The sequence below is a fragment of the Simochromis diagramma genome, unplaced genomic scaffold, assembly GCF_900408965.1.
Source record: "Simochromis diagramma unplaced genomic scaffold, fSimDia1.1 OVJJ01000816.1, whole genome shotgun sequence".
Taxonomy (NCBI): domain Eukaryota; kingdom Metazoa; phylum Chordata; class Actinopteri; order Cichliformes; family Cichlidae; genus Simochromis; species Simochromis diagramma.
In genome coordinates this window covers 2262658-2290174 of record NW_024386908.1, presented here as the reverse complement: position 1 = coordinate 2290174, position 27517 = coordinate 2262658, and the positions used below count along the sequence as shown (strand labels likewise).

The 27517-nt window shown below is 42.4% G+C and overlaps 1 protein-coding gene across 1 annotated transcript; it reads right to left on the bottom strand.

Moving 5' to 3' along the window:
- Positions 1 to 1197: 1197 nt before the first annotated feature.
- Positions 1198 to 23678, bottom strand: lrig3 (leucine-rich repeats and immunoglobulin-like domains 3). Its single transcript, XM_040035583.1, has 19 exons — positions 23188 to 23678; positions 19001 to 19072; positions 18817 to 18891; positions 11087 to 11221; positions 10558 to 10701; positions 9742 to 9885; positions 9506 to 9649; positions 8456 to 8599; positions 6107 to 6187; positions 5928 to 5999; positions 5357 to 5428; positions 4597 to 4760; positions 3742 to 4077; positions 3369 to 3650; positions 2802 to 3278; positions 2532 to 2690; positions 2300 to 2419; positions 1921 to 2175; positions 1198 to 1831 (listed from the first exon to the last, which is right to left on the bottom strand). Exons 1-19 carry the CDS (start codon positions 23385 to 23387, stop codon positions 1596 to 1598), a joined length of 3312 nt encoding a protein of 1103 aa, XP_039891517.1. The 5' UTR covers positions 23388 to 23678; the 3' UTR covers positions 1198 to 1595.
- Positions 23679 to 27517: the final 3839 nt, after the last annotated feature.

Below are 27517 nucleotides of genomic sequence, written 5' to 3'. Positions count from 1 at the left end.
GAAAATATCCCCCTACTATTACATCACCACCAGCCTGAACCGCTGATATGAGCCAGGATGGATTCATGCTTTCATGTTGTTTACAATAAATTCTGACCCTACCATCTGAATGTGGCAGCAGATATCAAGACTTTTCCATTCTTCTCTTCATCTTTGTGAGCCCGTGTGAACTGTAACCTGTTCTGAGCTGACAGGACTGGCGTTGTGGTTTTCTGTTGCTGTAGTCCGTCTATTTCAAATCTGAGCTATTGTACATTCAGAGATAATTCTCTGCATATGTTGGTTGTAACGAGGTTATTTGAGTTACTGTTGCCTTCTTCCCAACTCGAAGCAGCCTGGCCATTCTCCTCTTACATCAAAAATAATAATAATGGATTGCATTCATAGAGCGCTTTTCAAGGCACCCAAAGCGCTTTACAATTCCACTATTCATTCACTACAAGCTACAGTTGTAGCCACAGCTGCCCTGGGGCAGACTGACAGAAGCGAGGCTGCCATATCGCGCCATCGGTAGGTGAAGTGTTTTGCCCAAGGACACAACGACCAGGACAGAGAGCCCAGGGATCAAACTGGCGACCTTCCAGTTACAGGTGCGCTTCCCAACCCCCTGAGCCACAGGATATTTTCTCCTTTTCTGACTATTTTTCGTAAACCCAAGAGACGTGTGGGGAAAATCCCAGCAGGCCAGCATTTTCTGAAATACTCAAGTGATTTTGAGTCGCATTTTAATCACCTTTGCTCCCCATTCTGATGCTCAACTTCAGCAGGGCATCTTGACTACATGCCTTAATGGACTGAGTTGCTGCTGTGTGATTGTTTGGCCAGATATTTGTATTAATGAGCAGCTGAACAGGTGTACCTAATAAAGTGGCTGGTGAATATCCCAATATGGCACTGAAACATGAATTTGTATGATTACTATGAAAGTCAATAAACAGTAATACCCAGTTATTCCCAAGCTGTTTCTGGAGTCAGACCGTGATACTTAACAGTTAAATATCCTCTCTGTGTGGGGGGGCTCACTGATGACAGACCTAGACTGTCCTTGGTGGTTTGTGGTTCTAAAAAAAAAAAAAAGACTGGGTATAAAAGGCCAGCATTAACCTCCCACCCCCGACATATGCCACATGGCCACACCTCCATCTCTTGCAAGATGAAGCGAGTAACATCGTGAAGCCTTCAATGAATTTAGCAGCACACATTTAGGTGTTTTTATTGTTTACATAATGTATGTGCAAAACAATGCTTCATTCAAAGCTGGAATAAGTGAATAGGCAGAGCTGCAAAGTACTCAAAATGTAAGCAAAAATAATGAAATCTTTTTTATATACAATTTACAAAATATAATAAACTTTGATAAAAAAAAATGTATATATTGATCTTTAATATTTAACAGAATCTGTATCCTCAACAACAGCTGGTAATATGTTCCTTTTTCTTTCTGCAGGAACATTAAATTGTCCTTTACATTCACTCGTTGTCCACATGAGGAGTCCTTTTATTGCAAAAGTGTACATTCAGTGAGGTAGAAATGTTCTTTTTTTGGGTTGTTCTCTTCATGAAAAACACTAGCTCACTGGAGCTCAGTCACTCAGCTAAGTGCTTGATAGACACTGTGAGGTGGAATCAGTCCGCGTGTTGTCAAATGGCTGTTCATACACACTGTTGCTCTGCTCTGATGAAGAGTCGTTGAACTCCTTGTGGTCTGACTCTGCATCCGGAGCAGTATAAGGATTCTCGTGCAGAGTTATGCCATTCTGTGTTACTGACAGTGGGGGGAATCCTGGATGAAGGTCCTGAGGCCTCCAATTGGGAGCTTTCCCAAATGTTCCTGAGTGAAAACGTGCAACAAGAAGTCAGGCTGGAGCACAGGAAATTCTGAAGTAAGGACGGTTTGGGAAACATGAATTTAAGACCTACCCATGAAGGTGTTGCAGGGGGAGAGACATTCATTAGGTCTCCCATAATCAACCGTATCCCCCTCCTCCACTGATGAACGATGGTCGCTCTGATGGTAGGAGGAAGCATGATGCAAACTAGCATTGGGAAGCTGGGTCAGGACAGTGGACGAGCAGAGGTCAAAATGCTCGGTCAGGAAGTAGTCCCTCCTTTTAGAGTTTGTCAGGCTGCCGTTGTAGGAGTCCATACAAGCTGGCCTTTGGTCAGTGGAACAACCTGAAGGGTTTGAAAAACAGTCAGAATCTTTATAAAGAGTCTGAGATTTTTAAAGTACGTCACATACACTTGAATAGATTTTTATAGCTGAACAACAGTAATGTTGCCAGACTTTTTCGCAGACCTGTGAAGACTTCGGTTGGGTCAGTCAAGTACATGTTATCTCTCTGAAGCAGTGAGCCAATTGGACCTTGGTAATGGCAAAGCAGAGGATCAATGGCCACTTCCATGTCCACTTCACTTCCTGTATCCAAATGACAAAGACCTGTCAGGACAAATGAATGGGCTCGACTAAAAAACCCTACTGTTTCTACAGCTTTCACTTTGGAAACAAAGAAGAAAAGGCAGCTTTTTACCGATCATTTCTTTGGGCTGCAGATAGAAACCACTAATAGAAGACGTCATGTACTGATGGCTGCTACCGCTCTCAGACGGTATATAACCATCCTGTCGGTCTGCTAATGTGCCCTGAGAGGACAGGTAGCTGGGGATGTCGGCAGGCAGGTTGGTCTCATCTAAACCATAAGAACACTTGGTTAAGTTTTGCTTTCATTATTATATATTAAATGTGCAAGGAAAAAGAAATCAGGTACTGAATGATAATTAAATAAGCCCCATGAACTGACCTGTGTTGGTGACACTGCAGTCTTCATTCCTTCGACGGGTGTGGTAGATGATGACTACCCAAACCAGGGAAGTACCAACCACACAACACACCACCGCTATGATGACGATGCCTACTGTGGTCCACCCATCATCGTCAGATCCTGCCCCAGATCCAATACCCACCCCAACGACGCCCTGTGCTCCAGAGTCGCAGTTGGGATTCGGCACAACCGTCAGTCGAACGTTGCCCCTCTCTGTGCCCAGAGTGTTGGACATCTCACAAGTATACTTTCCTGCATCTGCCTCTGCGGCGTCAACAATGATAAGGAGTTGGTTGGCAGCTGCGAAGAAGTGGCGCTCTGTAACCACTAATGGACTGTCATCTTTGGTCCAGTTCAGCTTTGGGGGAGGACTACCGCCAGCAATGCACTGAAGGACGGCGGTCTCGCCTTTGGCCACGGTGCGATCCATGAGTGGACGGAGAAATGACGGTGTTTCTGTAAGACAAGCACGAGAATAGAGTTTAAAATGGGCCAACAACTTCTACATATAAGACTTTGGACCTGAAATTGGTGCCTTTCTCTCACCTAGAACTGTGAGTGTAGCATTTGCAGAAATGGCTCCAGCTGTGTTTTGAGCTGTGCAGCTATAAACGCCAATGTCTTCAGTCTTGACATCCACTATGAAAAAGACATCATCCTCAGGCATGACATGCATCCGGCGTTCACGGGCGGCAGGAAAGTCGGTGCCTCCATCTTTCTGCCAGGCGATCTGGGGGGAAGGGTGGCCAACAGCAGCACACTCCAGCCTAGCCGTTGCCCCGGCGCGGATACTCAAGTCCATCGGTGTCTTCGTGAAGGAAGGGAGCACTGGAAAAAGACCAAAATACATTCTGATTAGACTGTTTAGCATCTTTAAAGGTGCGTGCCCATAAAATGACGCATCCCACTCCAAACTCACTGTGGACGGTGAGTCTGGCCTTGGTAGAATACGAAGATCCAAAATGGTTGGAGATCACACACTGATACCTCCCCTCGCTGGAGAACTCGACGTTTCGGAGCTGCAATGTGGTCGTATACTCCGTCACCTCCGTCTCACCTCCTGCTCCCCCCTGCACCCGTAGGTGGGCCTGGTTGTGGATCTCCGCATCATTAAGGACCTCATTGTCTTTTTTCCAGGCGAAGGTCATCGGCGAGTCGCTTGAGCTGGCCGCAGAGCACACAAACGTCACATTGGCGCCTTTGAGGGCCGATTGGGTTTCCGGCTGCACAGTGATCTGAGGCTTTGGAAAATCCTCTGTGTGAATAAGAAAAAGGAATTTTTGAGCTGCAAGTACATATATAAATATATAACGTGTTTATATTTTCTTAGCTCATTCCAATTTCCCATTTTTTAAGATTTTGGATTTTAATAACTGACATTATATCCTCAGTTGCAGAAGGTTTGAGGACCTCCTATATCTCTTAATCAAGAAAGTCTTTCAGATAACTTTTTAATTGTCAGGTTAAACGACACCTTGCAGATCAGCTCTGATATGATGTTATGTTTTGTTAGTCCTTATCATTATTTTAAAGAGCCAAGACACGAGTGTAAATCTTAGGATTTTATTTGCAACTAAGTGCAGATGGGGCCCTGGAGGAAAAATGTAGTAAACTTCTATCATATTCCTTCTCGAAACCCAGAAGTCAAGGAGGAAAATACCCAACAATCTGGGCCAGTCTGTGAGTGGAAAACCTGTCGTGGATAAATGGCTGTTTCTCAGACATTATGGGACATTTGTGTCAAGGTCTCGCACCAAGTGGATGCATCACTCACCACACACAAACTCCTCCTGGCGGACGGCGAACACGCTCCTGCCCTGCAGCATTTGCGGGTGGGCGCAGCTGGCATTGACGCAGTACAGGAAGGTTTGTTCTGCCACCCAGATGGGTAGCCACTTCAGCTGGCAGTCGCACAGGAGGCTGGAGGTGTTTAGACGCCTGCCGGGGGGAGAAGATACCAGAGGCGTTTAATTCACTTTGCAGTAATATTTAGAATGGCTGGTAGTCTGCGTTTCCTCACACAGCCGATGAAGGTAAAGCCGACTGTCAAATAAAGACCACAGTGGAATCTACAGAGGGAGATTTTTATCAGTACAAGACCATCGGTTTGTGTATATGAATCAGGTAAATGTAGAAGTGAATACGTTTAGGAACAAAATAAGATTCATATATTGTTTAGTATTTATACTGGATATTTAATGTAGATATAGACGCACAGACATACTAAAATATCACCTAAAATCCAACTACAATGCACCTGTTTTCTTTAGGAAACATTATTCCGGTGTACTGTGTATGTAATTTGTCAAGACTTGCACTGAATTTGAATAAATTTAAAGGTTGCTTTGCTTGGGTTTTTCAGCGAAAGCTATCCTATAATGAAGGACACAAAGAAAACCGTGAACCCGTTATTAACACTGGAGTAAGCACTGTTTGCTGCAGACTTTTCCCAGCAGACCATAATGAGTTTCACCTGGTGTTCTGTCCCACATCAACATTGGAAACACTAACTGAAGCTGCCCGTAGACACTTACAGCTCCTGCAGGTTCTTCATCTGGGAGAAGGCGTTCGCTTGGATGGACATGATGGCGTTATTACTCAAATCTCTGCGGAGCGGAAAGAGAGAAGAAAATTAGGGCCGCTAAGATCCCCACACAAAGATGGCAGCTTTTTCTGCCGACATCAGCCGTGTGGAGCGAAGGCTACAAAAACTTCAATCGAGTGAAGAAAAAGTCTGGGCTCCAGAACAATAAAACTCTGTGCAGCAGTTTGCTGCGTTAATCAAGAGAGGCCCAACGCTGGGCTGCTTTTGAGCTTTGGCAACGGCTGGGAAAAAACTCTAATTAGAATCAAATGCAGCTGTTGCACCACCATCCCCAGCACACACACATTTACACACACAGACTTATCTCCACTTGCCTCGGTGATCGATATAGTCTGGCACACATGTAAAGATACTAATGGCAGAGTTTTCTTCTTGATTCCACATCAAAGCGGAGGAATGGGAGAAGAAACAAACAGCCTCTCTGTCTTAGTGTGATTCACCCTGGTTAGTTTACAGCTCGGACTTTTGGAAACAATCAGTGAAACACGAGGCCGACTCACAGGTGCTGCAGCGCGTCCAGGCCTGAGAAAGACTTCTTGGTCACCGAGCGGATCTGGTTCCTCTGCAGAAATCTGGGAAAACAACAAAAGTCTTATCAATTTCCAACCACACTTTTGACTCGGTGACCTTACATTGTTTGTGTTCCACTAGGATTATGGCAAAATGATCCCACACTCACAGTTTTTTCAGCTTGTCCAAAGCAGAGAAAGGTCCATTCATGTCTTCGATAGTCCAGGAGATTTCATTATTTTGGAGATCCCTTTCAGGAGAAGCAAACATAAAAAGCACTTTAAAAAAAAGGAAGAAAAAAAATCCACACCCAGAAAACAACTGCGCTTGTGATGTTAATAAAACTTTATGCGGCTTTACATTTCGCGTGATGGAGGGAAAATGCTCGAGATGTTAAAATTACAAAGTGGCCCCGTGCCCAAACAGGAAGTTGCATCTTGGCCGTGGTGGCACTTTTTAAAAGTCTGCTTTGGCATTTCTGTGTTGTATAGTGGAAAAAAGTTTTACAAGGAAGCTCGGCAATATAAGCTGTGCTGCATTTTAAACTGCATTCGAGGGGATGATATATTCCACGTGCAATTTAAATCTGTACGTGATCATCCCCAAAGGAGTTTACCAAAATCTTAACATACACAAAGACACTTTGTTTATTCTAAAATGGACCAAAACCAACATATCCTTCTATATTTACTGGTTAAGCTCGCCTGACATTAATTGCTCATTTTGCTATGTCCTTGTGAGTTTACATATTTCAGCCATTTTCAGCGTTATATTACATTGGCTTTGTGGAAACAACTCAAGTAGCTAGCAAGTCTAGTCTCTACATGCGAACTACTTCAGTGAGAACATTAAGTTTCCACTCAATGTTTGAGTTAGAACTTTGAACTTCAGAATTACCCCCGTGGGAATAGAAATAAAACACGAGGTTGAAAAAAAGAAACATTACACAGAAAAAAAAATGTCTCTTTGAAATCGAGAGACTGTAACCAACTGTTGATGTTGATGAAACATTTTCTGCTACCAAAACTAAAAATTCCTGGAAAAAATATGGTTACATTTATCCTGCTATCCACAGAAAGAAAAATACACGCAAAACAACTAAATACACAGTTTTAGGGTATGAACATCAGTAAAAGCAAAGCATTTCCCTGAGAAATTGCCTGCTTTGATCCCCGAGCGGCTTTCCTGCTTTCAAACAGTTCTTTTTCTCCTCGACACGCCTGCTAGGGCTGATACAAACTGAGGAAGTATGTATGTGTGCGTCTGTGTGTGTGTGTGTGTGTGTGTGTGTGTGTGTGTGTGTGTGTGTGTGTGTGTGTGTGTGTAGGGGGCATTTGGTTTGAAGGCCTGAAGCAATCTACGTCTAACTAGGTGCACACCTGCCCTACGATGACCTAAGGAAGACATTTGGTTCTAGTTAAAAAGACCTAACTGGGAAAAATGTTAGGGAGCCTCTCTGTGGGAACAGGGGACGATGGGTGTATGGTGTGTATGTGTGTGGGGAGGAGGGGGTGTTGAGGTTGGGTTTGTGGCTCTCTGAAGGTTTTTTTTTTTCCTTTCTTTTATACAAGCTGTGTTCTTTTTCCCTAGCACGGAGAACCTGAAAAGAAAAGTTTGAAATCTATTTTGCCTCGATATATATGCCAATGAACTTTGGGTTAAGACTGGGGTAGGTAAGGATTTTCTAAGTGTTCGAGCAATTTAAACGAAACATGATTAGTGGTACTGCTGTTTTTAGAAAGGTAGAGAAATGAAACACTCAGAACAACAGTGTGAGTAACGTTCTACACGATGATCTACAAACTACTTACAGTAATCAGTGCTAGATGTAAAGCAGTAATCACATTACATTTACTTACATTACATTAATTTTTGTTTGTAGTGCAAGAGGGCAAGACAATAAAGTGCAAACCGTGATTAGGCCACGAAAGACTATCCACTGCTGCTAACACAAAACTGACACTTTGCTTGTTCTTGCATAAAATGCATTTTATGGTAACATAACATGGCTGCTGATCCCAGCCAAAATTTGATTTGTCTTTTAAACTTAAATAAAAGATCATGTGCATGTTCTTATTTTATAAGGATTTATGTGTGGGCACGGAGCAGCAGGTTTATAATTTTAACTTGCAAACATGTAACAATTCATCTCAGGTATAGACAGTATAAGAGATGGACGTAGATGCCATGACATCATCCATTGGTTCGTGCAGTCCTGTTTTAAAGCATCCAGATTAGCGTTTTCACCATCTGCACCTTGGCTTCCAAAACCAAAAAGACCCAGTTGTTTATTCAGTATGGCCCGAAATGACTTAATACTCATAAGCTCATCAGGAAAGAAGACTGACAGTCTTATTGTAACCCCGGCTATCACCATGGTGTGGTCGTCTCATGGAGGGCAGCTTGTACTGTCTATCATCTCGGGCCATGTAAAAGCAAAATATAACTCAACAAGTTGTGTAAGAAATTACTCTTGTTAGAGTAAGGCACTACATACTCAACAGTGAATACAACTTACAGCATCTGCAGGTTGGAGAGACCACGGAAAGCTCCATCAGCGATAAAGCTCACGCGGTTGTTTCCAACGTCAAGCCTGTCAAGCACGCCGAGATTTGCGAATCCCGATTCGTCCAGCCTGGACAGGTGATTGGAGGACAGGTTGCTATGGGAAAAACAAGAAGGTAATAATAAATACATTTCTGCAAAGCGCTGATTACAAACTGACTCGGCTGTTGTGATGCTTCATGTTTCATATTTTAAAAAAACAAACAAAACAGAACTGCCATTTTTTTTTACTCTTTATATTTCCAGACCAACCTTATCTCCAATCAGTCTGCAGAGATCAAATTTTGCATCAAAAAAGAATTTGTGAATCACTCCGAATAGACTTTTTTTCCCCTCAAAGTAAACTCTGATGAGAACAAATCAAGATAGCTGAACACGTTCACAACCCACAGGCGACTTGTTTACTCTCAGGCTTGTGTGATAAGAGCGAAAAAAAGTGGGAAAGAGAGGGAGGAAGAAGGAAGAAAAGAAAAAAACAAGCCATCCGTGAAAAAAAGCTCCAGACATGGCGAACACTAAAACCGGCCACCGCTGTAAACAACAACCACAACAAAGGAAATTCAATCCGCTCGCAGGAACGTGCGTTGATGGCTTGAGAAATCAATTTTGTGGGTATTTCAAAGAAACGAAAATGCAACTAATAATGGAATTTCCAAAAAAAACAAACAACTAACGGGACTTCCAGAGGCCAATGTTTTGGCTCAAGTGACAGCAGAGCAGAAAGGAGGCAAAGGGGTGTGTAATATTTTGGCAGTGCTTTAATGTTGGCACTGACTGGCAGAGCACAAGAGACGCTGCTTTGTCTACGTGTGTGTGTGTGTGTGTGACGGGTTCGGGGTGTATTGGCGACGGGAGGAACTGGAGTGTGAGGAAGGGCAGATGGGAGTGCCAGAGAGGAGGAGAGGGCAACACGGAAAAGTGTTGGGAGTTCAGAGTGTGAATAGAAAGTGGGGGGAAATATCCAGAGGGACGGCAGGGAAAGAGAAAAAAAAGGTGGACTCACAGCTCACTGAGTTTCGGGCAGGGCTCCCAGGCGTCAGATTTGATCTTGCTGATGGTGTTGTGGCTGAGGTGGAGCTGCTGCAGAGACAGCAGGCCGTACAGCCAGCCTTTGCTAACCTCTGTCAGGTTGTTGTAGTCCAGCTGCCTGCACACACACACGTGCACGCACACAGTGAGACTTTATTCTGCAAACAACATTACCTTTCAGGAATAAAACATATCACAAAAAATGCTTACAGGACTTCCATATTACTGAGACCCCAGAAACATCCGTCCATCAGGCGGTTGAGGCTGTTTCTCTGTATCTTCAAGGAGCGAAGACTTGGGAGGTGTTGGAACGTCAGCCCATCCACCCTGCGAACCCGGTTTCTGCTCAGCTCTCTGAAACGCACGCAGAAAGTTTAAAGTGGAAACAGGACTCAAACTATTTTCACAGTGAAAAGCAGTACAAGCATGCCCCGCGCTCACACTACAACTCAGTCGAGGAGGACAGCTCTATTGTTGAGGTGTCACCAGCATGCATCTCTCACCACAGGTGGATACACTATACTGCTAAAAGTAATCACGTCCATGGCCACAGGTGGATGAAATCAAGCTCTCAGGCATGGAGACTGCTTCTACAAACATTTGTGAAAGAATGGGTCGCTCCCAGGAGCCCAGTGAATTCCAACGTGGTACCACGATAGCAACCTGTGCAACAAGTCAGGTCGTGGAATATGGCAATAGAGTGTGCGAGCTTCCTTCAGGTGGATTTTAGTATAAAGAGACTGCCTGTGGATTTTCCACATGAGCCCAACGTGGCAAGTGACAGGCGATGTCCAAAATTGGGAAACCAATACCAAAATAATCTAGATGGATAAACAGCCCTTAGAAGCCAGAGGAAAATGTGGAATTATGGGGCAACAAAATTTGGGAACACCTCGATGGTGGCTGGGATGGGGGACATCTGGGCTTTTCTGTTTAGACTATTACCCCGATGACCCAGAGCCGTAAGTCCTACAGATGGATGGATGGTCAAACTGTCTAGCAAGCCTTTGTCATTTTTTTGCTTACAGATGCTGTAGGTGAGGCAGAGTGAAGATCTTGGGTCCTATGTTGGAGAGGCGGTTGCGGTTGAGCCGGAGAACCTGCAGCGTGCTCGACAGATTGGTAAAGCAGCCAGGCTCCAGAGAGGATAACCGATTGTTGTTGAGGAACCTGAAAAAGGAAGATATGCTTGTAAAATCTGCTTTAAATACAAATGTACTGCAGAAAAACTGCAATATCTACTGTTGAACTAGATGGAGTGATTAAACCTGCCTAAATTTAGTGTGCATCTGCAAGCTGCTTTGCAATCCACCTCCGCCCATTTTCATGCCATCTCTGACTAATAACTGTCATCTCTGTTGTGATCAAATGTATTGTGTTATGTGCCGACTGACTGCTGTGGGGTCCCAGAACAGAAATATGCTGCCAAATATAAATGACTACAGCTGGAAACACCACCTTTCTTTGGCTCTGAATGAACGAGTTTCATGACAGCGCCATGCTTGTGCTCTGATCTGAATGTTTTTCTTAAGATAAAGAAAATCATAACACTCACAAGTTCTTGAGAGGCAGAGCAGGGAAGGAGCCGGACTTTATTTCCACAACATTGTTGTTACTGAGGTCGAGGGTTTCCATGGCAAGAAAGGGCCGGAGCTGAGCCTCGGAGATCGCAGTGATCTTGTTGTTTGCTCTGAAAATACAGACACCATTGCTCCAATAAATGACAAAAACATCATGTATTTGGTTAGCGGTGCGCATCGGTTTCACATTTCCAGATACACAAGCACTCGCGTTCCCAAAATTCGGCTGCGGAATTAAAAAAATGACAAATTCTCGCGCTCTTAAAGCTTAAACTTACCACCCAACATGAAGTTATGTCATCTTTTTTTTCTGCTGAGGTTGCACGCGCATTTCATAAAAAAAGCCAACAAATTATTCAGTATGATTAATGTTGCTGCTCTTCACACCAAACAAGCTTTCACTTTACTGATGTGTTATTTTGTTTATAAGATAATTACCAACAAGGTATTTAAAAAAGTAACCTGCCAATTACTTGGCTGATGAATACCATTCCCTCAGTGAAAGCATGCCTCAGCAGAGGCCAGCAATTTCCTGAGCTGCACGCCTCCTAAATTGCAGTGCAGGGACTGCTTAGTTATAAACAGAGCCTCTACAGTGCCCTCTTTGTGCATGAGACTCTGCACCAGAGAGGGAGAGAGCAAGTGGAATGGAGGGGGGGTTTCCCTCCAAAGCAGCAGACTACAGGCCTAGTTTTCATTACTTACAGTCCCTCCTCCAGCTACACCTTGCTGACCAGGAGAGAGGTTTTCCTGAAGCCTCTTTCCAGCAACCAAAAAAAAGAAAGAAAAGAAGCAAGGACAGTTTTATAATTTAGGTTTAATATGAGATGCGGTGCCATTAATGTTTAACCAATGCAAATTAGCTGAACCTGCATCACGCTGCTATGAAACTGTGGTGTGCTGCAGATTCATAGAACTGGGTGGGAACTGCAACACCTTTTTGTAAACTTCTCATTCACGGGGTGATATGATGGGAAGCAAAGAGTCGGGAGAGATGGAGGAGTTTGGCGGGCATGGAGGCTACGTCCACACTAATACATTTTCGTTTGAAAACGCATCTTTTTCTCTCCGGTTTTGGCCTTCTGTCCTCACTGAGACGGCGTTTTTGGTCAAGGAAAACTGAGCTTTTTGAAAACGCACTCCAAAGTGGATACATTTGAAAACGCTGTCACAGTGTAGACTGCAAAAATGGGGGCTTTTCGAAAACCTTGACACATTTTAGTCATGTGATGCAGTCATGTGACCAATTCAACCAAGATGGCGGACGGCATCGTACAGCAGTTGTTTTGTTTGCTCTCAATTTTGACAGCCATAAAAAAGATTAATATGAGTTTGTACCTGCTCCAGAGAGCTTTTCTTCAAATTCTTTAATTCTCACTCGCTTTTGCAACTTTGTAACCCATTTAAAAAACTCAGTGCTTTTCCTCAACATTTTACCGCGATGTTTCAAAGAGCTGGAAAGTAAATAAGCAGCAGATGGAAATGACACAGGTCGAGTGCAGTGAAGGAACGTAAGCATTTCTGGTCGTTTCAGCGTGGATGAAGAACTGTTCGGAAACGATTGAAAATAGTGTGGACGCGGAGCATTTTTAAATGAAAACACCATTTACAAATTTATCCAGATTAGCGTAGACGTAGCCGGAGACTCATATGTTCATGAAACACATGAAAACATTGCTCCATTAAACTGTCACACAGAATGGCGAGCGTGCCTTCACTTTCTTTTCTTGTTCCACTTTTTTCAAATTTGTCCGGTCTTCTTCCTCTCATCCCAAACCAGTCACGGCAGATGGCCCCGCCCCTCCCTGAGCCTGGGTTTGCTGAAGGTTTCTTCCTGTTAAAAGGGGGTTTTCCCTTCCCACTGTCGCCAAGTCCTTTCTCAAAAGCAGTCGTCTGATTGTTAGGGTTTCCTCTGTATTATTGTGGGGTCTTTACCTTACAAAATAAAGTGCATAGATGTGACTGTTGTCATGACTTGGTGCTATATAATTAAAATTCAACTGAACTGAATTGTCAAACCTAAACATGTGTTGCAGTGTGCACGAACTACATCATTACCGAAGTAAAACACATTGGCTCACTGTCAGCAACTTTTGTTTGGAGATTTGCAGCGAGCCTTCCGTGCATCACAGCCCTCGGGTCCCAAACAAAAGTGCTGCACACCGCCTGTATCTCAGTTTTCATGTTCCCCTGACTGGTCGCTGAGAGAAGGAGGGCTGCCTGGTGAGACAGAACCAGTCTTTCCAGTTTTGCTCAGAGAGAGAGCTCAAACAGGGGACAGGTGGAGGGGCTCGGTGCCTGCTCCTCGCTCCCGGGGAAGAGCTTAGCCTTCGATTTGACTGCTAGATGGTATCATCGCTGTCTCCCATGTAATTATTGCACAATCCTATCCGTTATTTCGCAGTAGAAAATATCTTCCGCTGTTCATCTTTAAACATTAACCCAACCGTGAACTCTCTGTGTGACTCTCTGTGCGACTGCATGCCCAGACAATTGCGGGACTGTACGTCGAGACCGTGCTTTCAGTCTCAACATCTGCACTGCCACTCAAAGAGTCCTTGCCACACACAAACAAACAGCGCTCTGTACACTTTAAATCCACTCACTCCAAACTTGTTCATTCAATCTAATGTGATTATGGAGTCATTACTAGTGTGATTGCAGGGCTTTGCTGCAGCTTCTGGAAGTCCGTGGAAGGCCAAGCATGTGTCAATAACAGCCCAATGGATGCTGAATACTGAGGAAATCTGCAATAATTATTAAACTATGGTAACGTTGTTGTTGCGCAGCTTTCGTGGCTACAAAACGATTTAATCGCATGTAATGGTCTTTTTTTTTCAAACCTTCTCAAATGCTTGCAACGTGCAATATAATCAGGTAAAGCCTTTTTATACTCACAGGCCTATTACACCAATAAGACAAAGGTTTCACACAAGCTTATACCTGTCAGCACTTGTTGCATAGCTCGATAGTATTTCTGGCCTCAGCCGCCATCGAGCTGACCACATTTACTCACTGCAAAAACCCGAGATCCTCGTCGAGGCTTCTTATTGTTACTGCCCCGTGTTCAGCAAAGCTCGCTGCAGTGACTGGCAAATAATACTTTTGGAGGGGGAAGTTCTTTAAATGGAAAGTCGCCTTTTTTCTAAATGTATCTTGCCTGTGGTGTGTGTGTGTGTGTGTGTGTGTGTGTGTGTGTGTGTGTGTGTGTGTGTGTGTGTGTGTGGTATTTCCTATTGGAAAAAGAACAGAGTTTGCAGAAGCCATCTGATGACTCTCTCCCTCTCTGCAGTGGCGCCTGTAATGAAAACCAGCGCTGTGCTTCACTGTTGAGACGCCATATTAAACTCCGCACATATCTGCATATCTCACTTAAATGGCAGATCATCTTAACACGCCAGTCAGTGAGAAGAACACACTGTGTTAACGTGAACTGAAGGACGCTTGTGTAGAACAAGGATGTCTTTAAGGCTGTACGTTTCTGCACTGCACAAAGTACTAAAACACATTGTTGCATTTCTTAAATTCTATCAAATACATAATGTTAGAATGCTGAATACCAATAGTGAACATAGTCAAATAGTAACAATTTCAGCTAAAACCTCAGGTTTCAGACTGCTCTAAGAACTCTGTTTCTGACACTTTTTTCTGCTCTTGGCTCTGTGTGACATCAGTAAGAGTGTATAACCCTAATATGGTCAACCTCTGACCTACACACAGGAGTTCTGCCCACAATCTGTAAATATATATTTTCTGGTGACGAGGGGCAGCCAATCAGAAGAAAGTTGGCTTAAAAAACAGAGTGGCCTTTCTCCGGCTACACATTCACAGGTATTTGTTTCAAACAAGTTCATTTTGAAAAACATCGTTGTCCACACGAAAAAGATGAGACTGTCAAGAACATGCCAAAGCAACTGGTGGCCATATATCCTTAAACATATACACATGTTTGCCAATTAAAAGCTTACAAAGACTAACACGGCACACAGTATTACATTAGTAAAAGAGATACAGGCACACTCCTTTTAAGATATAAGAGAAACTCTGATTTCTTTGTCTACATACAAACGTAGAAACAGAAGGAACCCTAGAAGGAGCTCAATTTTTAATTTTTACATGTGGCTGAAAGGCCAAAACACAGAAAAAGTAACATTTAATAAAATGCCCGAGTATGCATGGACAGGGCCTAGGGTAGAGGAGCAAAAACTGCTTGTATCAGAAAGACGAACGAGGGCTGGTATACGGATTCCTCTCAACTATTAATCATACAATTCTACTTAAGCAGACCCCAACAACCAAAGTATGGAGCTGGAAGTGAGCATGGGTAAGAGCGAAAAAGACAACGACAACAAGAAACAAACTTTTAATCCCTCCTTTAATTGCAGTTTCTCAAGTTTAACTGTCCATCAAACCATCTGGTTGAAGCACTGAGGCAGACATTTTTAACTTTGAGTTTAAAGAAACGCTACAGTGACACACTTTTCTAAATCTAAACATATCTGACCAGCTAACACAACTCACACTAACCTCACAGCCATCTTCCTCACATAACAAAGCTGCTATAGTCTTTTATCTGGAGTACAACCAACAACTCAATTAGCATCAAATCATGTTTAGCTTAACCCATACTCAGGCAAAAACAACTAAACACCTTGTAAAGGAATACCGCCGGGATTTTTAAAGAACAGATTCAACAAAACCCTGATTTATCAAAAGCAAACCAACAAACATTTTCATTAGCAGCTGAATCTCTATCACATGAAAAATTCAACAAACAATTACTTTATCTGTGCCAATTTTGCTTTGGATCTCTTCATTTCAACAAGGTTCCCATTTCCTGAGGAACACAGAGGTTCACCTCCTTATACACCTAATCCAACCTGGAATCTCTATGGTCATTTGTTGAACCCTCCTTGAACACAAGCAAAGGGATTTAGTGGTGGTGGGGTTCACCCCCTCCATAAATTCCTGGGAAATTGTTCAATTAATTAAACTGATCACGACTCAATTACTACCAGCTGCAGGGTTATTGCCGTTTGTTTTTACTCAGAGCAACGGGGTCAAAGAAGTCGACGAGAGCTGCCGCTATGTCTGACTGGCTGTTTGAATAAGTGGTATTCGATACCCCGAGGTCTTTCCCCCCCCTCTTTACAACCATCCCAGCTTGGAGAAACTAAAGGAGGGAGAGAAATTCTGGAAAAATATTTCACTGGAGGGAAAAATCACACACTGTGCCATTTCATCTGAAGGAGGAGGATGGCTAGTGAGAGAGCAAGTGTTCACTTCGTTTTCTTCTGCGTGAGCTCGTTTTCTTCACTCTGGTTTTTGCATATTTCAGATGAATTGTGCTTGACAACAATAACAGAGTTACAATGCGGTGTGTTTTGGGTTTGACAAATACGGGAGTTTTTGAATGCTGGCAAACCCGCTGATAACCACAGTTTTGCAATGTGATCTTTTTTAAGGCAAAATAGCCAGTATTTACTTAATTATATAGCACAGGCAATGTTTCACAGAACATTCTTTTATGTTTCTCAAATTAAAACAGACCTTGAACTGCATATTGTGAGCTTTTTGGTTAAAAAAAAAAATGTATGTCAGCAAAATAGGATTCATGAAGCTCCACGGCACTATCCACTTCCAGAAAATTAGCATGACAAACTGTAGCTATTAACTAGAATAGTTTGTTTAAATGAAAGACTGCTCAAAGATGGACGTAGCCCTGCGTGGGCGTTGCCATCTCATTGAGTTGAATACGACCGAGACAAAAGAGAGCTCACCTCACATTTACTTGCTAACGTGTTGTGATTGATAAGTTGTTAGCCAATGAGCATAACCTTGATATTTCTCCTTTCTTGACTCTTAGAATTACCAAAATGTACAAAAATAAACTTCAATTTTTATTTAGCATGACCTAAAACTAGTGACTGAACCCATAAACTCATCAGGAGAATGTTTGCAAGAAGGAAAACAAGAGCTGTTTTCTTTTAAACCTTATGTCCTTTTGTAACCCCAGAAGTCGCCCCCTAGTGGCAATTAAATAGAATACAGTTTAAAGGTACTTCAACACTGGCTCCACCTCTCAAACCTGGAAGCTAGTTCCATCTGTTATACAGTGCATGGTTAGCAGAAATGTGTATTAGCTAATATTAGCTACAGCTTCTCGTGCATCCTGTTTTTCACTAATTGTCAGCATTAAATGGTATGTTTTATTTCAAAAATGGCTCAAACATTTGCAAAACCATTTGCAGAATCATCCCAGCAGAGGCTCCAATCTGGCCCACTGCATGGCTTTGAACAATACGAAGGAGGGAATGAATTTTAACTTATGTTAACAAAATTTAACATCAGTTTCCTACTGATAAACACCTCCCCCTTGGCCATTCACACTAGACCAAAGTAATTATGTAATAGACAAACAATTCACATTCACTAAGTGCTTAGAAAGGTTTTTTTAAAAAAAACAAAAACAAACAAACAAACAATGGATTCACAGTATAAATAAATATATCAGACATTTTCTCTGAATGAACAAAAACTTTCTGTTTTATAGTTACAGGACAGTCTCTGCAGTAGGTTACAGAACTTTTTCATTTACCATAGCAGCATTTTTAAATCATGAATAAAAACTAAGATGTACTGTTGCAGTCGCACCGTTTATCTAAAATATGTTAGCGATTAAATGTGTAGTTAAACTTCTTTACACTGACAGAAAACAGAGTTTCAGTGATCCGGCCCACTAAGGCTCAAACTGGGCTGTAATGTAAAATGAGTTTGACATCCCTGCTCTAAAGTATGAAGGTTTTTTGGGGTTTTTGGATTTAAAAAAAAAGTCTACCCTACTCATGTTTCTGTGCTAAGAAACTTATAGCTGGAGGTGATGCTCCTGAGTGAAATCTGTAAACAAATTGTCAATTGACTGACTGAAGACTGCACGCCCTGTGGCGACCGCGGGGTTTCGTGTTGGGGCTTGATGAGGAGAAGGCCTCATCTAGCTCAGAGTGGAGTGGAGGCACATTCCTCCACAGTAACTTCACTTTGGCTGGTTTTGAGAGACGTGCCACAGAAAGCAAATAAAATTGTTGCGGTTTCACACACTAATATCTGGCGTTGCCCCGAGAGCACGTATTGCACAACAATACTGGTTAAAATCTGACAGGGACCGACTACGACAAGTCAAATCGCCTTCTGCATACTCAGCATCACTCAAGCACACGAAGTGATCGTTCTCAACAAAAGTTAGAAAAACTGATACAACAAGACAATGTTAAAACTTGAAGCATTTTCTTCCAACTCTCTTTAAAGGACTGGACGTGACCCATCCACTTGGGATCACACCAAAAAAAAAAAATTTTTTTCACATGACAGATTTTCTTTCTTCCCAGTCTCACGTCACTGCCTCCAGTTTAAAAATACACCAACAAGCAGCGAAAGCCACCAAAAAAAATTTTTTTTTCCATTTCTGTTGATGGCATTTGTCTCGAAACACGTGACCCGTCTGGGGCTGACTGCCATCTCTCTGACTGCCCCGTCTGGGAACCAGCTTAGTCAAATGGGTTGCTCTCTAGAGAGAAGGAGGGGGAGGAACCACTTCCCTGCTCGCTAGTTTAACCAGCCATGACAGCCCCGGCGGAGAATTACCCTCCACACCACGCTGAGGTGAGAATCCAGAGAAGCTTTCGATTTAAAGGAAAGGTTTACTTACAGAATGAGAACTGTGATGTTTGAGGCGTAAGGGCCCAGATCTGGTATCTCCTCCAGTCCATTGTGGTTCAGCTTTCTGAATATATCATCAAAAAAGACAAAGTGAAAGAAGAGTTAGAGACACACTGTTTTGGAAAAGCCCGAGTTTGCTCTGAAATGTGCTGCGAAACACGAGGCATACTCACATTTCTTTTAAATGTTGTAGTTTGGAAAACAAAGTGCTGTCGAGCACCTGCAATTTGTTGTGGCTCAGGTCCCTGCGGGGAAAAAAAGAAAGAAAAATTAAGGGAAAAGTATACCCCACGCACTGTAGTTTTCAGCTGCTACAGTCTTACATTTGGGTCTGCGCAGCAAACATAATTACATACAAATTTGGTGTGTTATTGTGCCTTAAAACTGTGAACAGTGAAAGCGGATCAAAGAAAAACTCACTGTAATGTAACTACGAGGTTAAAGCTCCAAGACGTAACAGAATGCTTAGAGTCGCAAATAAAGTCGCAAATTTTAAACAAAGTCCCTCGACTGGTTTGAATTTTAGTTCCAGTTGTTTTTAAGGGTGGGCGTGACTTTGGTTTCAAACCACAGGTATATCCCTTTGAAATACAGTCAAATAGCAGCAACATTAAGACTGTTTGAGGTGTTTTAGAGAAGTGCCCAATATTGGACAACATCTCAAAGCAAGAGAAAAAAAGTTCCAATACAACTTTTTCCCCTCTGAATGCTTCACAAGTTAAAAGGCTGCTTCTGACATTTGGTCTCTCCTTTGAAACACAGCAGAAAAGCTGATGCCAAAACAGCTTCCTTCAAAACCAGACGTCAGCAGAGAAAGCCAAAACCTACAACCTGATAACTTATTGTGTGTGTGTGTGTGTGGTGTGGTGGGGGTGGGGGGGGGAGTAAAAGGGACGAATGGAGTCGGGAGAGGTTTGTTAGTAACTGAGTCTCTGTCCGGACGTCTTTGTTGGTGTCTGGACTCGTAAATCCCTTTTTTCTGACTTCGATATTTACAAATCCTGAAAATCAAATCTAACATGTATTAAACATGTACTTTCAGTGTTATTTAGTTGTGTAGTTGACCTCAAAAACCCCTAGCAATCACAACTCCTCTAAAGTTTTGACAATTTTGGAAACTCCTGAATATAATACTCTATTTAGAAGTATGAGTATGAGTCTGCACGTTGTTTGTTTTAGTCTTGAATATTGCTCAATTTGATCTGGTCTATGTCTTGGTTTTGTCTGAGCCCCATTTGGATGGAGGCCTGGCTCAAACCGAGCCTGGTCTTGGACTCGTCTGAAGCAGCTTTGGCTGCAGCTCACTCGGGGTGAGACTCTTGTTTTTGCTGCCTGTTTTTTTGAAAAGGAGCCTGAAAACCAGCTCAAGAAATCTGGCAAGCAGAGCCTCGTGCGCCATAAAGCACTGGAGTTATTGATGCTGCTGCGCACGATCGACGCTGTGGTGCCAGACACTTTTTTCTTTCTTTTTTTTTTACACCTCCCCTCCTCCTCTTCGCCCCCCTTACCTCCCTCATCTGGAATCCATCAAGCAGCTCTGGAAGGAGGGGGAGAACCTAACAACTGCTAATGTATTCTCAATGCCGGGAAAAGTGAGAGGGACGCCTTTCATACGCCTGAAACACCCCTGTTGAATTTTCTGGGGCCTGTTTTTGTTCTTTGGTGGAAAGTTTCTCAAGCCACTCAACCAGAGTTTTACTCTAACTAACCTCCTTCACCCCCTCCCCCCATTTTTTTCCTCCAAGCATGCAGCTGTGTGTTGTTGTTGTTGTTGTTACAGCTCCAGCGCTGGGGGCCATAAGGGAAAGGTGCCCTATCATACTCCTGAGATAAACCGTGAGTAGCCATGACACTTTCATATCCCTCACAAAGCAGGCTCTGAGAGGAGCAAGATAACAGGCAGTGCTGCGTGCAGGCTGCAGAACTATATCTGCTGGGCTGGTGAAAATGTACTTATCACTCACTAAAGAAAATGAATGAGCTACTCTACACACTACAAGAGCTGTCATTAACATTTTACAATAAAAGGGGAAATAGCAGAAGATTTCAAATTAAATATGACAACTGTTTCTCTAACGATGCATAAACACCACAAGTTAGCCACAAGTTTCTGATTCTGAAATCTGACTGTCACATCACAAACTACAGTTAAACTTAAATTATTCTCAGCTTTAAAATACCAACCACAAAAAAATAGGATTTTGGAAGGCGTGTAGCAACTGCTGGCTTTCAGATTTTAGACACCACACTAAGGAATTAGCTAAGTAGCAAACATAATTAGCATCAGCTATAATGGCACGTGACTTTTAAGAAAATGTTCTTATGGTTTTTACCTGGTCAAATGAATGTCTCAGTAAAGTTATCCAATAAATGTTTAATCAAATATACACTATTAGTCACATTTCAAATGTCATAGAAAAACGAATAGTTTAACTGGCTAGCAGCTGGGCTTCACTAGTTCTAGCTAGTTAAACTCAGAGACATCAGGTGCTGTACTAGTAATTTTTTCACCTCTTTTTCAGTGTTGCATGTTCTAACAAAGTTTGTGTATAAGGAAGCAGCCCAAAGTAAAAGTAAGTTACCACAACATTGCATTGTTTAGCACTTCAATACTTTATTCAAGTACTAAACAAGTATCTAGTTAAAATTTGGCCAATTTTAAAATTTGGCTAATGTGCTAGAAAATTCACATTTATGACGTACTATCAAGTCATTACTACATTTCAGACACCAGTCGACTGATACTGCCACATGACAGATATATCTATATCTTAAACGTGGTGTCTGAGATTCACTCACATAAAAACTATTTTTAAAACATAAAATGCAAAGTAGACATTTTAATGTAGAAACCCTGTCACTACCAGTATATTTATCCATCTGTGATATTGGGTCTCCCTAGAAATCATGTATTTGTCGAGGTACAATAAAGTTACCTTGATTTGACTGTATATGTTTAACATTATGCAACTGAGACTTTTTTTAAAAAAGGAACTAAAAATCAAATGGTGCACTTTCCATTTAATAAATATGTTCTCAGTTTAAAAATTGGACTAATCTTTTGCCTTTTCTCTCAACGTCCCCTCATATATGTGCGGCTTAATCCTACTTCTCCATACTTTCTCCATGCCCCCCTCCTCTTTCTGAGACTAATCCTACACGCTCCCCCTTAATCAGTACCATCGCTGGCTCTTGTGTTGCTAATTCAGCAGAAATAATGGGGTGCTGGAAAACAAAGGGTCGGGCGGTCTAAGGGGTTTAAAATGTGCTGGAGAGCCACTCGTAAATTAGCATGCCAGAGTGAAAAGAATTTTTCCCCCCATATGGAACTTTTTTGTTTTTTTGGGAAGACTGGGCCTCGGTTACGAGGCTCAGGCTGGGTCTGTTTTCTCTGGCAACTTCAAGTTTCCAGAGCAGCACATTTTAGGGAGAGAAAAAACTCACTCAGCAGCAGCAGGGCAAGAACTACAACCAAGCGCTGTAACACGGGGCAATAAAAACCAAGCACTCCACCTTAAAGCCAGGATGTAAAAAAACAAGTCACTAAGAATAATTATCTAAGTAGAACACATCTAGGATCACGCTGTTACAGCTGGGTATGGTGTCCCAGCTTCAAAAAAGGCCGCAGGCCAAGCTCAACCAAAAGCAGCCTGTGGACAGAGTAATGGAGGTCTGAGTCGAGGAAAGACTTCAGTGCTGCAACCAGACTGCATCTGGTTTACGCTTTTATGGCTGTGGGGAGGCCCGCGGGGGTTTGTGACACTAAAAATCTGGACAGGGAAAACACCCAAACAGTGCGGATAAACGTGTAGATGCCCGTCTTTCAAATCGAAACGCAATATTCTTCTTTATTAACAGCACTTATGCTCATTAATAACTGCTTACTGGCAGCTTCTGCAGCTGCTTCTATGATGCGATCGCCCATGGGAGAGCCTGACTAAACGCCCAGTACCTGCAGTCGCTCGGCGGATTTGTTCACAATTAACTGCAGGTTATGTAGAAAGGGGGGTTTGGTGTATGTATGGTGTGTTTAACGCTTCCCTCACATAAATGGCACGTTGCTAAAAAGGATCAGTGAATATAACGCACACAAGCGGATTCATGACTAAGGTCACCATTACGCGCAACTTTTTCTGGACTCCTGACTGGATCTATAGCAAATAACAATAAAATCAAAGCAAATTAAGTCAGTCTTCTTCTACTTTTTCTGCTTTACAACCCGTTCCCCTTTTCAGTGCGACAGGAATGCGGATCATCCCATCTCATCTCAAGAAAACTGAACTTGTTCCCCAAGAGGTGCGCAGAGCTTTAAACCCTTATTCACAGCGATTCAAATCAAAAGCTGATCCAGTAGACTCACAGTTCAACTGTCCACTCCGGGATCACAGCTGGTAGTGTTTGTCCCCTTTTCAGCCGACCGCAGTCCACGAGCTCCCTGAGACAAGCGCAGGGAGACGGACACGTCCTGGCGTTAGTACCAGATCCGCTCTCCACTCTCAACAATAGCAGGAAAAGCACAGCGAACTTTGCAAAAGTGCGAGGCAGCGTAGAGGAACGCATTTTCCCCCCAAGCGAACACCTCCCAACTTGTTTTTGCTTTTATCTTCAGATGAATCCAAGTTATCCAAGTTATCACCCCCAGAAAAAGACACACGAAGACGAAATAAAGTCCAGATCTGGAGCTGTCTGTCGGGGCGCAGTCGATCCTTATATCCAATCCGTTGTTGTTGTGGGGATCGCGGGGGTGAGGTGTAAAAGAAAAGCGTTCTTCTCAAACTTGCCCATTCCTGTGGAGAAACTTTTGTACCGTGAGCCTCGCCGCTTCTGTTGGGGCAACTCGCGCTGAGCAGGATCCCCACAGCGCGGCGTGAGCGCACGCCAGAGGTATGTGGGCGGGACGACAGGGGTGCACGGGAAATGTAGTCCATAGGATTGCTGCTGGCGTTAAGTGCTGTGTACTGTGTCCTTTAGTGCAACAATAATAGAATTCTGCTTATATTTTATGCATCAGTAATTAAATATTTGTAAAATGTAGAGTTGAATCGTTTTTAATTACACACACTTTGCACATACTGTTGGTAATCCTCCTGGAACTTGTATTTAGGGCTCATAATCACACTGGATTGCGGTCTTGCTTAATTGATTATGTTTTTAGTCTATCAAACGCCTGATAATTGCGGAAAAATCCAAGCTGTCAAATAGGAAAATTTGGTAACAGTGACAAGTCCAAATGAAATTCACTTTATTCAAAGACGGGCAAGAGAGAACCTGTAATATTCACATTTAGGAGCTGGAAGCGGTGCACATTAAGCGTTTATGCTCAAAGGAAAGCAACAAAGAGATTAATTTTCTGTTGCCTGACTTGATTAAGTGACTAATCGTTTCAGCTCTACTTGTAATTGGGTATTTCCCATCGTGGCCTCATTACTTTTAATTAAGGGAGGCTCTGAAATCTTCCTTTGCAGGTCTTGTTTGTGCTGGTCGTTGTCGCAGACAACAGAAGCCACTGCCTGGTGCAATGGTTGATGACACCCACCTGTAACCTATCAGTAACATTTGGGTTATGGACAATAATAAACCTGCAAAACTGTTGAAAACAGACAAAACTACAAGAAATGCTTTGTCATTTAGACGGCGGCTGGAATTGATGTTTTGTTTACATTCACTGTGTAATAGTGCAGGGCTTAATTCAGTGCAGTGCAGTGCTAATTACACAGAAGGCAATATTTCTCCTTGTAGGACACCAAACAGTGTCCTTCACCTTACAGATAGAGTTATTAACAGAGGATTTAATTGGCATTCAACACTTGAAAGCCCATTGATATTTTCTAATTTGCAATTTAAAAGGTGTGAGTTCTCTTTAAAATTTCCACATGAAAAGACCCCTCATAGGAAATTCATGGCCAGGCAAATGTGTTAGTTTCACCTTAGGCAAAGTGTGGAGCAGTTTCCTGTGTGGCCAAAGGCATGCTTTCTCTGCTGACTGACCTTTCAACTTCTCAGTGAGGACACAGACTCATTATTACTTATCTCGATGCTGAATAAAACTAAATGCCATCGAGTCACTCTGTATGCTATCTGTGGCTCAAAGAGGCATAATATGCTTCAGACAAAGATCATGTGTTTATATATTTTTTTAAAGTGCCCACTTGAGGTATGATTAATATTCAGCTCTGTATTATTTAAATGATGGGCATTTTTATTAGACTGTGTTTTAATGGAGCCGCTTTTGCAGTTTGTGTGCTAAAACCAAAAAATAAAGGTTTTACTGCTTAACACGATGTAATGTCCAAACATTTATTGACAGGTCATTTTTCTGAAAATCAAAAAAAGTCTAAAAGATACTGAAGACTGCTGTTTGTTTTCAGACAAGCTGATGATATTTGTTTAAACCACACCGTTCAAAAACTTAAACTTTCCTTGCTGCAATCAAGCTTCTAATATTTGAAGCTTTTCTACGGGTCCTATCAAATAGTGTGAACCTTTAAAGCCGACTATTTCTGAAGACTTATCTAGCTAAGCTAGTTAGTAGTATAAATTTTAGGTTGTTACATCTAACAACTATAACTATGCTCATCTTAAGAGTCAGATTAGGGCACTGTAGGAATTTCAACTTGCTCACCCACCATAGCCTCTGCAAAATTGCAGACTATGTAACTGTGCTATATTTATAGCTTATGTTTTATTTGATCTTTTAACTTCTAAAGTGCTTTTTAAATGAAGTGTTAGTTCCATCTCTGTGGTCAGCTCAGCTAAAACACCTTTCTGCACTATGTCAATACGCACCAGTGTCTGTGCCTCACCAATAAACATCCCGTTTATAGAATACCCGCCCGTCAGTACTAACATTCCTCTTAGCTAATACGCTTCAGTAAAGTCAGAGGTTCTCGTGTGATGGCTGTTGTGATTTTACAATGCAGGCAACTGATGGTAAGCAGCTCCATTGTTTTTGCTTTGTTTTGTTTGTTGCCTTCTGAGTGGGTTTTATTGTCTCAGTAACAGCTACCTATTGGTGCGAGAGTCATCCTCTAATCAAGCAGCAACTCATTTATGTTAACGAAAAAGCAAAGCGAGAGCAACAGCTAACGGAGAAACATCCCTGCACACTGCTAAGAACTGTGAGGATCATTTATTAAAATAGACAACACTGTACAAGCACATTGTACCAGATAAATGTTAATAAACTATCCCCGCATTTAATATCACAGTTTAATCAGATGTTTAACTCGGTTGTTTAATGTGTTTATGCCTCTTTCAGCACCTGTCAGCTGCTTCCTGTTGCTCCATTTGCTGCCAACTTCAGTCATTTTTAATTACAAATTTTCAATAAATTGGATTGTGCCAAAAAAACCCTGAAAACAAGGTTGTTGAGCAGTGTATCGATTCCACTCCTATGAAGCAGGATGCATTATCAATACTAAATGGTTATAGCTGGAGAGAACGCAAAGACATTAATCGAATGAACCCAAATCCGTGTTCGTTTTTCTTTTTTAAATTAAAACAAAAAAAACATCTCCTAACATTAGCAGAAAATAATTAAAAGGCAACCAATTCCCAGTGGATGGCACAACTTCTTAGGAAATACACAAATAAAATCTCTCTCTGGTGGTTAAAATAATGAAAACTAAATTTCTGCAGTTGTTTGCGGCGGCATCAATCTAAACTATTTGTGTAAAGATAAGTTTGTTTTTCGTTTGAATAGATGAAAAGTTTTTCTGTTTGATGTCAAATTCGATGTAAAAGCCATGTGGCGTGACTAACTGGCAGAAACGTAATAAAATTTAATCTTTACTGGAGCTGAATAACGATAAATGTGCCAATAGACTCAACAGATCAAAACTACGAATAATAACTCACTTTTTTTTCAGGGAACTTGCTGTTCTTCACTAGCTCAGTATACTGATTTGACATTCGGGGGAAAACAACTGCAAACTTAGCAGGAATGCAGGGCAGGAATGGCATGTCTGGGTATTTATCCTGCTTGTAGTGATTGATTGGATTTCAGCAGACTCCTGGAGGATTTTGGAGAGCGGAGGAGGGGTTCAGACATCCCAACAGGCCCACTCATCGATGGGCTGATTGCTTCCTCATGGCTTCATCTGCTTGAGGTCTCAAGCAGGAAACCAACACCGGACAGCAACAACAACAGCAGCACCTCCCTCCAAGCTTAACAACTTGCTTAATCTCCAACCTAAGGAGAAAATCTTCACTGAGTATGTAACAGTAACTTGGGGTAATTTCTCCCACTTTTTTTCTTTTCTTGAAAGTTTTGAACAGCCTAAAATCAAAAAGCACAACTGCAAATGTTCAGCCCAGACCCCCTGAGCACTTAGATGTCCTTTAACGTGAGCCTTCGCCAGCTGCAGGCCCGCAGAACCTCCGCATCCCATCCTGCCGTCGTTCTCACACAGCCATACAGTGTGCACCAGCCTCGAAGCGTCTCAGCTCCTGCATTCCTCCCCTGGTGAAATCATATTTTCTAGCCGCCGCTGATTTGTTTGGTCACAGCGGCGCCTGCATGATAGATGTTTTTCTGGCTGTGAAACACCTCCTGTACCCCTCTCTGCATCCCCTCCTCCACCCAACCCTCGGCCCCAGAAAGTTTGGAGGTATGTGGACCTGAAAAGAAAAAAACGGTTTGTCAGCCTCTGCAGAGTCTGTGTGAAGCACCTACAGATGTTGGCAGTGAG

Coding starts and splice junctions, on each gene's coding strand:
- lrig3 (XM_040035583.1), bottom strand. CDS start 23,387: ATGCGTTCCTCTACGCTGCCTCGCACTTTTGCAAAGTTCGCTGTGCTT. Junction 11,222..18,816: donor AACATCACAGTTCTCATTCT/GTAAGTAAACCT, acceptor CTGTATTTTCAG/AGCAAACAACAAGATCACTG. Junction 10,702..11,086: donor GCTCTGCCTCTCAAGAACTT/GTGAGTGTTATG, acceptor TTCCTTTTTCAG/GTTCCTCAACAACAATCGGT.